The sequence below is a fragment of the Salvia splendens genome, chromosome 18 (genome assembly GCF_004379255.2).
Source record: "Salvia splendens isolate huo1 chromosome 18, SspV2, whole genome shotgun sequence".
Taxonomy (NCBI): domain Eukaryota; kingdom Viridiplantae; phylum Streptophyta; class Magnoliopsida; order Lamiales; family Lamiaceae; genus Salvia; species Salvia splendens.
In genome coordinates this window covers 21,404,906-21,416,305 of record NC_056049.1, presented here as the reverse complement: position 1 = coordinate 21,416,305, position 11,400 = coordinate 21,404,906, and the positions used below count along the sequence as shown (strand labels likewise).

At 34.4% G+C, this 11,400-nt stretch overlaps 1 protein-coding gene across 4 annotated transcripts; it reads left to right on the top strand.

Moving 5' to 3' along the window:
* Nucleotides 1-620: 620 nt before the first annotated feature.
* LOC121777779 lies at nucleotides 621-10,611 on the top strand. Of its 4 annotated transcripts, none has more exons than XM_042175137.1 (20): nucleotides 621-960; nucleotides 2,225-2,434; nucleotides 2,519-2,600; nucleotides 2,672-2,749; nucleotides 2,832-2,891; nucleotides 2,962-3,066; nucleotides 4,439-4,549; nucleotides 4,678-4,719; nucleotides 5,381-5,494; nucleotides 5,665-5,843; nucleotides 6,134-6,288; nucleotides 6,359-6,465; nucleotides 6,555-6,597; nucleotides 6,696-6,787; nucleotides 7,015-7,063; nucleotides 8,249-8,319; nucleotides 8,448-8,570; nucleotides 9,058-9,146; nucleotides 9,694-9,739; nucleotides 10,232-10,611. In XM_042175137.1, the coding sequence occupies exons 2-20, from the start codon at nucleotides 2,355-2,357 to the stop codon at nucleotides 10,262-10,264; spliced, it is 1,659 nt and encodes a 552-aa protein (XP_042031071.1). In that variant the 5' UTR covers nucleotides 621-960; nucleotides 2,225-2,354; the 3' UTR covers nucleotides 10,265-10,611. The 4 variants fall into 4 exon arrangements, with proteins under 4 accessions (XP_042031071.1, XP_042031069.1, XP_042031070.1 ...); XM_042175135.1 differs by having other exon boundaries at nucleotides 622-960; nucleotides 6,356-6,465; XM_042175136.1 differs by having other exon boundaries at nucleotides 622-960; nucleotides 2,148-2,434; nucleotides 6,356-6,465.
* Nucleotides 10,612-11,400: the final 789 nt, after the last annotated feature.

Sequence of the window (11,400 nt, the reverse complement as noted above, 5' to 3'; positions counted from 1 at the left end):
CAATCTAAATAAGATTAATGTTCAATTAGAAACAGCAAATAACAGATTTGTTTCCCTTTTTTTGAGAGAAGAATAAAGATAAATGTACATAAACTGTATAATATCCTTATATTTTAGTTTTAATTTTAATTGACTAATTTATAAATAAATCTTGTTACCATTAGTTATGTTATTCTATATCAATAAAGAGGAAACGATGTGAATAATTTGTGATAATTTTTCACAATATCTTAAGCGTAATTCGAAACAATTATACAACATCAACAACTTATTATTTTTTCTTGAATATATTAGTATTTAATTTAAAATTTTAATAATTTTCTAAATTGATGTAGAATAATTAGTACTACTATGAGATTTATTTTAAATTTCAAAAAATAATTATATACGTACAATTTATGTACGTTATCACTAATCGAAAAGGAACATACTTCGTACTTAATTTTCCTTTTTTTGTTTTTATTTTGTTGCCATATTTAATGTAAATCTAGTTGTATCGGTTTTAATGCATGCAGAGATTTTTGACCAACCTTCCATTTATGCAAATTACACCTTCGTAGAAAATCTTAAATAGATTGTGTTTCACAAAAAATCGTTTCTTTATAGTTTTATTGTCATTTTATGATGTGTATCACAAAGCCCTATTTCCTGAAATTCTAGAAACAACAAATTTTGAAATTGAAAATAGAAATTGAATCACAATCCCTACTTCATCCACTACTGCGACGTTTTCAAACTGACTTTTCACATTTTACATATTGCTGAAAATGCAACACTGAATTGATGGAAGAGAAAAAGGAGAAAATAATAATAGTATAAGTTTCCAGCGCTCAGCAGCTGACTTTTCACGCCTAATACTCTCTCGCTCTCGCATCATAGATCAGTCCCTGTTTCTTCAATTTAATGTGGCTGCGAATTATTGAGGTTTTCAATCATAGTTTTCAGTGACAAATTGCAGCGGTAAAGGAGCCCCCACTAATTTATCATCTTTGTTGAAATCCTTGATTTTCTAGAATGTGCGGTGGATTTATGTGATGCGTATTTGTGCTTTTGAAATATCGATTGCATGAAATTGTCGTTATTGGAATTCGAGTTGTGTTTGTTTTTATGAATCAATTGGACGATGTTAGGTTTTAGTGTTCGTTCTTGACATCTCTGGGTCTTTCCCTTCTCGTCTTATTCACTTGATTTCATCTTTTGTGTAGTAATTGATACTACAGTTTTTCTTTTCTTTTCTTTTCTAATGGTGATGGATTTCAAGCACAATTGTTTGCTTACTGTTTCGTCTGTTTTAGGAGTCATTTGAATTTTGAGACACTGTGCTTGTTTAGTGAATTTGGATTTTGAAGTCATGTATGGTTTTTTTGTTATGCACCGTATTTATCCTCGTAATGTAATGAGTGATTTTCCGCGGTTATGCAACCTTGTTGAGCTCTCATATTGAGTGATGGTGGCATACAAGTGGAAGCATATGAGTAGAAGCTCTTGAGTATTTTTTTTTGTTTTTTTTAGTTTGGTAAAATCTGCTATGGAAATTTGAGCAATGTACAAGGGTTTTCTATGGTTGTAGTCCCTTTTTTCCTTCCATTGTTATTCTTATCACGGAGTTAGAACTTTGTTGTTAGCTGTCACTTTTAACCTTAAATTCTTGTGATATCTTTTTGCAAAAATTAGAGAATTTGAAGCTGAGAATTTTGGAGATTTCTTATTTCATGCCCACAATTTCTAAAGCAATGCTTACTATTTATCGAAGTGCATAAGTCTAGGAGTGAACTTTCTAGTGGATCTTGACTCTTTGGTCTGCTGCAACCTTTTCATCTCAAACTTATTCTTTTGCTCCTGTAAGTTAAAACAGTGTGCTATGAAGTAGTCAGCTTTGGTTTAAATGATTTTGGGCATCTATATACATAGTCAAAGACTTTAACTCAGTTTATCCTCTATTTCACTATCTGGAAGCATAAGTTTTTGGCTTTGGTGTTGATGCTGGAAATAAATGTGAAAACTTGCGAATAAGTTGTTCTGCTTACAATGAATTGAAAAAAATGTAGAAAAGTATTATTTTCAGCTTGCTGCCCATATAAGCCATGTAGGTTTTTCTGTGTGAAAGGTCATAACTTATGCTTTTTGGTTTGATTCTTTATCTCTAGATTCATGGTATTCGCTTGGAACCATACAAACAAATCAGATTCTAATTAAAATTTTCCGTGGTTGATGGGCTTCTCAGTTCTCGCACAACTACGACTCTTACAAAAGGGCAAAAAAGAAACTGAAATGAAAGGCCTTCTTTGTGCCAGAGTGTGCTGACCTTGAATGTTCCGAGTTTGCGTCTTCTGTGGACTTTGACCTATAGGGCAATGTTGTCTGGTAATAATCCTGCTAATGGCCACAAGGATAACGGTGGAAATCAAGAACGAAGCTTGGAATCTGCAAGCAGGTAATTGGTCAATCAACTTTTAAGGAAGAGGTAGTAGTTGATTGTGCCTAGAACTTGTTCAAACAAAAACCTATTTGTCCACAGTTACAACCTGGAAGCATCTTCTGGACCTAAAAATTCGAAGGGCAAAGAGAACTTGAGCCACTCGCAAGACCAAGAAATGATGGTACTATATTTGTTCAAAAGATTGGTATAGGTATCAATTTTGAAGTTCTAAATTGAATGAATGCTTCATAGGAACTTTACTCCCGGAAAAGAGCTCAAGAGAAAGAAATTATGTATCTTCGTGAACAAATTGCTCTTGCCAGTATCAAAGTAAGACATGCTTTTTGGCTTCAATGATAAATCTTAGTCTGTATGTTTTCCACTTGGCTTATATCGTTTTATATGATTGAAGGAATCACAGATGCTGAATGAGAAATATGCACTTGAGAGGAAATTCTCCGAGTTACGTATGGTATGTGCCTGCCATCCACCTTTCCTTAATTTTTTGTAGTCCTATATTGTGTAACTTATTTTTGTTTTAGGCTCTAGATGAAAAGCAAAATGAAGTTATAAATTCTGCATCAAATGAGTTGGCACGGAGGAAAGGCGATCTTGAAGTAAATTTAAATTTGCTTAATGAATTAAAGGTAAATATTTGGTTTGATCACTATTTGCTTTTCTCAGTTTTGCTACTAGTTACTATCTGGTTCTGCTGTAAATTTATCGGCTGCAGTTTTTCCAGGCAGACAAATTTCTGTCCCTGCACTCTTGTACTACTTTATGGCACATATGTCCAACTGCAGCTTAATTGATTTGATATCTAGGATAGTTGGAAGGTGGAACCTTTCTTAGGTTTCGGAATTCCTATACTCCAATGGAGTCGAGCTTTGAAAGCTGGGTTTTTCATATCAACATTCAGTTGTAGGTCTATTATATGAAAACTATTTGATTAAAGTAATCACTGATGAAAACCCACGACATGCTCTAGTTCCAATTGTTCTTTCTTCTAAACTTTGTGATTGTGGTGTACAATTCCTTAAAAGGCTGGGTTCAACTTTCATTGCAAAAAAATTCATTATACTTGGTATATGCCAGAAAATGCAGATGCATTGTAGTTATCTTTCATGTAACCTATTTTGGTTGCGAAGAACAAAGCCACATTGTTCCCATTAAAATCTCTTAAATTATGTCCACATCGACTTGGTGAAGATCCCATCTTATCTATATAAGCGTGGACAATTCTCCCCCTTATGAGGCCTTTTAAGGGGGTGAGTGACCCAGTTCTAATTGTTCACATTGTTACTAAAGATCTAAAAGACAGAAAGATGTATACTCTGCCTTATATCGTCTTCTTCTCTTTTTGACGATAAAGTAGACTAAGAGAGCTTCATTGTGGAAATGATGAAACACGTACTCTATCAGTAAGTGAGTGAACATGTAGAATCATACACTGCACATGAATTCTTAAGATACTCCCTCCGTTCCACACTAGTATAGTCGTATCATTTCTCCACTCGTTTTTGGGAAAATGATAATAAATAGTTAAAGTGGAGAAAAAGTAAAGTAAAAAAAGAATAATATAGATAAGAGGCTTCTCTACATTATTCTCTCTATTACTTTACTCTATATCTACTTTAACTATTTATTATCATTTTTCCAAAACGAGTGCAGAAAATGAAATGACTCTACTACAATGGAACAGGGGGAGTATGATATATATTCTTTTATTTGTTTAATATTATCATTTCCAGATTATTTATTTTAGTGGCGGAGTATGTAATGGGGCGATTGTCAGTGCTCTACTTAATGAATATGTATCTCATCTCCTCTGAATATTTGAATATTTCCAGTTTAATCAACACAAAATTGAATATTTGAGCAAAGCTTATGTCTTGTCATTCTGCATATGAAATGAATTTTAGACTTATTTTTCTTCAATATATATCTCTTTACCTCCCCACTTTTATCCATTTCTCCTACATTGCCTGGATTTTCATAGAAGCATTCACATGGGCCCAGGTTGCTGAAGATGAGAAACATATCTTCAAATCATCCATGCTTATGATATTGGATGAGTATGGTGCTTTGCCTCATGTTACCAATGCATCCGCCCTTACCAACAGCATCAAGGTATTTGTTTACATTAAAGTTCAGATAATTTTCTGTAAGTTTTCTGTGACTCCACAGTATCTTCATTCTTCACTCCACTGAGCCAATGCTTAACTTATTGCAAAAATGTTGACACTCTTTTATTGCAGCACTTACATGATCAACTTCAGTTGAAGATAAGAACATCACATGTAAGCTTGTACCATCCGTTTATATTTGCTCATTCTGTCACTTTGTGTTTGTGGCATCAAGAATCTTAGCTCCTGATTAGTTTTTTTTTGGTTCTATTTGATACTTTTCCTTTTTGTTTGTTGAGTAGCTGTGAAAGTGTGGATATGGTGTGCTTTCTAATGAATGAGATGATGCTCTCATGCGAGTGCGTTTTGCTTATTAACCTTTATCTTCATTTTGATAGAGTGAAGGGTTTATTGAGATAAAAGATTAACAAAACGAACTATGTACCCTTAGGAACAAACTCTGAGAAAGAAGGAAAAAACTTGCGGGGAACCTGTCATAACTGTGAGTGATGTCAGGAATATTACTTCCTGCCCAAGCAGAGAAATCTGCTGCAAATCGTTTACCAAATCCTAATCCTGCTAACTCAACTAAAGCATAGGTCATGCAAGGGTCCTATCATCTAAAATCCCAAACTCAATGGAATCTTATTACTAGAGCTAATTTATAGTATATTTTAACTGGAAATTAAGGGTAATGTGCACAGGACTGGATCTTAGAAGAGTTCATAAAGATTTTCATTCCATTTATTTTTATGCTTGTCTATCATCACGCTACGTAGGCTTACAGTTGGGCATCATAACTTCAATCAAGCTAATAAGAAATCATTAAATGCAGGCCAGACTTGTAGAGTTGAATTCCATGATTGGAGATAATTCCAGAAACAGTTATATTGATAAAGAAATTCCAAGTTTAAGACCCGAGAGTAGCTCATTTCCTAGCAGTTCAGTGGTAATTGCTGCATTTTATTTTTGTTTCTTGCTTTGGTCTTTGTTCACGCTGAAAATACTATTATCTGTTCCATTGGTTTAGGAGTTAATAGGTTGGCTTACTCATCATTTGTGGACAAAGTATTTTTTTTTGCAAATAGACATTGTTTCTTTATTGACTTCCTTCTGTAGGGTTTCCGCGGGTTTTCTCAGTATGGGCATTATATTGATGGGAAAAATATGGAACCAGCTGATGACATGTCAAGATATATGCAAGCTGACGATTCTAACAAAAGCCTGAGGCAGAGTGTTGAGATGCATCAACCACCTGATAATGAGCATTTTCAAAGGACATCTCCCAACTTTGACAGGTTCCCTATGATTGTTCAGAGTTACTCAATTTTCAAGGAGATTTTATGTACTGCCACAATTTTGTTATAACAACTCGAATAGGTTCATGAAGTGCTGGAACTTTGTAAATCCTACTTAGGCTGCTGCGCTTCAATTTCTTTATAAACTTTATGTCAGTACTACAGAACTGGACTGCAATGAATTTTCTATTATCTTACTAGTAAAATTTTTGTCAGAAAATATGTGTGGGGATGTGCGTCCTAGTTTAGATAAATCGTTGATTCGTGATACCTTTGCACCTGTTATTCAGGTCAAAAATAGAGTACAGAAATCCCGAAAGCCATGTGGCAGATATTATGCCTGAAAGAAATGGGCTCTTGTCAGGATCTGAGCAAAGAGCTGTTGAGCAATTTCCTCGTTCACCGATGATGCAAGTAGATAGAGTAGCTTCTTTTGGTTCAGAAGGTAACATGCCTAATTTCTTGTTAATAAGTAGCATATCTTCTTGTGTATAACACAAGTTCTACCTCAGAAGATGGTCCTGGAATTGAGAACTTTCAAATAATCGGGGAAGCTAAACCAGGATCCAAACTGTTAGGCTGTGGATTTCCTGTACGTGGAACATCTCTCTGCATGTTTCAGGTATGACAAATATATTCACTCAATGTTTTACATTTGGCATTACTTTTACTGATAAGTTGCTATTTTATATGCTGTCTCCTTCTAATTAGTGGGTTCGTCATTATCCAGATGGTACAAGGCAGTATATTGAAGGTAAGTGAATGAACAGATGCACACGCGTGTTGTTATGCACATATTTGTAAATGTGACGTTTTTAGGCAATTTATCATTCAATTTTTTATTTATTTCAGGAGCTACCAATCCAGAGTACGTAGTGACAGCTGATGATGTTGATAAAGTTATTGCTGTTGAGTGTATACCAATGGATGAACAAGGACGACAGGTAATGTAGCTTTGTTTCCTCTATTACTCTTGCATGACTTACTAAGCACTTTTAGAAAGCGCATCTTAGAAATAAATAAGGAATTGTAAAATGGTGAAAATATAATAAAGAATCAAGCAGCTTGTGTATTAGATATTTGATTGGGGGCAGCACATATGATTTACTGTGTATGCACAACTGACTGATGATGGATATCATATTTTTTATTTTATATCAAATTGCATCAGGGTGAGCTCGTCAGGATCTTCGCCAACGATAACAACAAGATTACTTGTGGTGAGTGCTTCCATTAACTAGATTATTTTATAAATATTTTTCAACTGTAATGCTTGAAATTTTGAAGACTTTTACCATATTTAGATTTCTCTATTACCTTGTTGTATGAACACTTACTTGGAATGTTATGAGTTCAAAAGCATTCTTGATGATTGTGTCCATACATGTATGTATTGTGTCTGGTTTTATACCTAGATGAACTTATGAAACTTTACAGTTTTAAGAAAGATAAGTTGTCTTGACATATCATGCATGTTAAGCCACAGAACTCTGATTCCTCTTCTTGCAAGTTGTTGGTTTGGTTGGAATTTTTATCTATATGAGCTACTGCTTTCCTAATCGGTCACCTGGCCTTCATGTTAGATATTGCCGAATGTTGTCACATTTTATTTTTAACAGTATGTAGTACTATGTACCATTCAGCCAACTCTCTTTACTGGTTCTGTCTCTTTTGGCCATACCTCTACATTATATGGTATCTCATATGCGAATGTAAATCTAATAACAAGCAAACTTCAAATATTACCACAGAACTGACACCCATAAAAGAGTCATAAAAGAATAGCACTGGAACCTGTATATGTTTGAGAATTGAGTTCTCATGAGGTCAGTTAGTTAACATGTCAGTTTTCTGAGACTCGATTTCATTTTGAAATAGACTACATGTCAGTTTTCTGAGGTCAGTTAGTCAACATGTCAGTATATGTTTGTAACCTACTTCTCAAATAAACGTTGTAGATCAGGTATGTATGAACTTTCACCTGTTTATGAAAAGGATATCTAAACTGATGCATGTTCAACCCTTAATGGGGGAAATAACCTGGTCTTCTTGTGATACTTGTATACAAATTTTTCAAGATGTAAAAATGTTTGAAAGTGTACATGTCTGCTTCATTGGAGAGAAACTTGGCTGCCTGCTAACTGCTAAGAATGAGAAGGACCTTTTCCTTGTTTGATGTACCTGTGCAGAAAATTATCCTCCCACCCTAAACATGGCAAAAATGCACTAGGAACATGACAATTTAGAGAATGACAAAAGGATTCTGATCTTTGTTGTGAACTTGTGTTATGCGAATCAAGTCAGATCAGTATAAGCAGGCCTCATCTTTGTTGCACATCCAGTGATAAAACTGGGAAAATTCTTCTTCTTAGTTGTATATTTGATGAGTGGTATGAAAAATGCAGATGCGGATACGCAGGAGGAGATTGATGCCTATATTTCTAAAGGATCGGCAACATTTCATGTCCTAATCATTGTATGTACTGATAATTCTTCACTTGTAGCATTACTTCATGTGTTGCATAATTTCAAAAGCTAGTTTGAACATGTTTATGATATTCCTCTTAAAGTTATGCTCACAATTTCTCTAAAACATTTTGACAGCTAGATGCTTCTGCTGAGAATTGGGAGCCAGCAACTCTATTCCTGAGGCGGTCGGGTTTTCAGGTTAAGGATGGGAGAAAACAGGATGTTATAATCTCAGATAAATTTTCTAAAGAATTATCGGTATGGTACTCTTTAAAGACCACCCTTGTCAGTTCCGTTTTCTACATTGTAAGCATGTAACAAATATATATTTTCCTTCTTATTTACAACCAAGTTCTATCAGAAAGATGTCACTTAAAGCTGAAGCTGGTAGTATTATTAGAATGGCTGTCTTATGTGCACCCGTGTTGTATTTGATAGTAAGGGTTTGGTTTACTATATAGATGGCGTTTATTTTGAGTGATATGATAGATTGATAAAAATAGAATTTGGTATTTGAATTATAAGATGATAAAACAAGCCCAAAAGTAATCAATCCATGATGGTAAACAGTGGATTAGTGGGGATTATTGTTATTAATCCATCCTATCACTCAAATTAAATGCCTCCAAAATCATGAAAAGACTTGTATATTCAAATTACGAGATCTTGACACTATTATGGAAATTGTTGTCTATCTTTCCTTTTTGGTAATGTTTACTTTAAGACTTTAACTTAAAATTTTCAGATCAAAATACCAATCGGCTTGCCAGTGCAGTTTGTCCTGATCTGTTCAGATGGCTCATCTTATCCTTTCAGTACAAGTAATGACCTACGGTAATACTTACTTTCACTTCTTATATCAGCTTCTTCTATCATGTTCTTTTCATGATTTAAACTTTTCATCATATGACTCTTAATTAATTGCATAAAAAAGTACTCCCTCTGCCCATTAAGTGGCTCGTATTCCCTCTTGGGTCGACCGACTCGTCCCACTATTAGTGACTTGTTCCCCAAAAAGGAACAACTTTCTTAATCTTCGTGCCCAAAATAAAAAGCCACTTTTAATGGATGGAGGGAGCACTATATTTCCAACTTGGTTAATGCTTAGGTAAAGTTTTGACCACATTTTTGTTGTTCAATATGTTGGGTTCATCAGGTAAATCAAGTAGTAGTAAAGTAAATTGTGTATGGTCAATCTAATTATAAATACAGAAAGCACTTTATACAGATAGAAACATCTAGCCTTTTTTCTCAAGTTCTCAATTATGTGAAAATCATTTCTGTTTAAATTTGATCGTATGCGACATACTGGTGACCAATTTGTGGGTAATGTAAGTTCTTGCATATATTTCTAACTTGATTTTTTCGTTTTCCTATGTAGACTGCGAGATACAGTTGTGCTGACAATGAGAATCTTCCAGAGCAAGGTACCTCATCCGGCATAATAAGATACTCCTAAAATATTTACAGTCAGAATAATCCCATTTTTTCATTAATGCTGCCACTGAGAATCACTTCTAAGAAGTCGATTTCACATTCTGCTGAGTAGTTTAGTTAGTTAAATAGGTTTGTGCATGCCATTCTAAACCGGTGACTTTTTTTGTTCGATTCAGATAAAATTAGTTATTACTACTAGAAATCAGGCGAGAGATCACATAATGTTGCATTAGGGAAAATTGACCGCACTGATGATCTAGAGTCCCAAGATATATGACGAGTGATGAAAATGCGAGTTTCTTGATGGTTCCATGATCATTTCTATTATCTGTTGTGCCTGCTTCCTTTTTATAAACACTAGTCATTGTCGTTTGAGCCTATTGTGTGTAAAATAGATGAATTATGCAGAGATGTAAATGTCTCATCATATGGGACTATAGATATGCAAAACCAGTTGAATTCCTTTTATATCCTTCAAACAGGCTGTAGACGAGAAGCGGAAGAGTAAAGTTTGATCGGCCATCTTCTTGTAGGTGCAGTGTTTATAGCCATTCTTCATTCTTTCTTGGAATAGGAATACACGCAGTTTTGCTATATGACTGAGAATAAGTAATTAGAACAGAGTGCATCTCCATTTTCCTTGTGTTGTATTGTGACACTGTAAATGTACAGTCCCATTACCTCTCATCGATCACGTTCCGTTTCATTATGTTCATAGGTTTAGCATTCGAAGAGGAATTTTTGTATGTCAAATGCTCATTTTTGACCTTGTATTGTAGCTACACGGACAAGATAAATATAAACTTGTATCTTGTACATACTGATGGTTTTAACTTCTAACAGAAATATCTGTTTCTCACCATTTTCACATGAGAAATTATATTTGTGGATGCTACAATTCATTTGATCTTGGATAAAAATTAAAGTCAAAGATTAGTGCATAATAATGAAATTTGATGTAATTCAAAATGCTTCAGTGAAAGAGTTGATCACCATTTGACTAGCTTAATGAGAGACCATAATTAGGCGTTTACTTGTGAAGTCCACTGCCATTATAGAGTTGGAATTATTTGACAGCTAGAATGTCCAAAATATTCAACCAGTTAATGATGAGATTTCCTGTTTTTTTGTACCTAAATTTATCATTAGCTGTTAACTTTTATGATAACATTCATAGTATCATCTTCCCTATTCAGACATAAGAAGGAACCCACTTTTAATAAAGCAATTTATATTGGTATACACTGTTACCCTATTCTTTGGATGGATCAACACATTTTCCCTCTAATATTTTACTACCAACCTATGACTCCCAATTATTTTAATCAAAGTGCTCCCTAATATTCCACCTGCTTATGAATTTGTGGAATTAACAAAATTAAAGACAGCCCACATGCCAATGATTCAAGCTTGATTCGTCACACTCACTCTATGGTGGGGGGCTCCCTCTCTCCTCTGTTTTTCTCTAACAAGATGGAGTATTAATAATGGTCAAAATACAATTACTGATAACTAGGGACAAAAGACTAAAGTTTGATTAGGCATTGTTGCTTGAAGATATGTTGCTTTCGGTCACTGCTACTAACTTAATCACAAGGGCTAAGTTGAAATATTGTAGACCACACAAAGAAAGGGCTTAAAAAGAAAGAGT

Coding starts and splice junctions, on each gene's coding strand:
- LOC121777779 (XM_042175135.1), top strand. CDS start 2,355: ATGTTGTCTGGTAATAATCCTGCTAATGGCCACAAGGATAACGGTGGA. Junction 2,750..2,831: donor TTGCTCTTGCCAGTATCAAA/GTAAGACATGCT, acceptor ATATGATTGAAG/GAATCACAGATGCTGAATGA. Junction 6,466..6,554: donor CATCTCTCTGCATGTTTCAG/GTATGACAAATA, acceptor CCTTCTAATTAG/TGGGTTCGTCATTATCCAGA.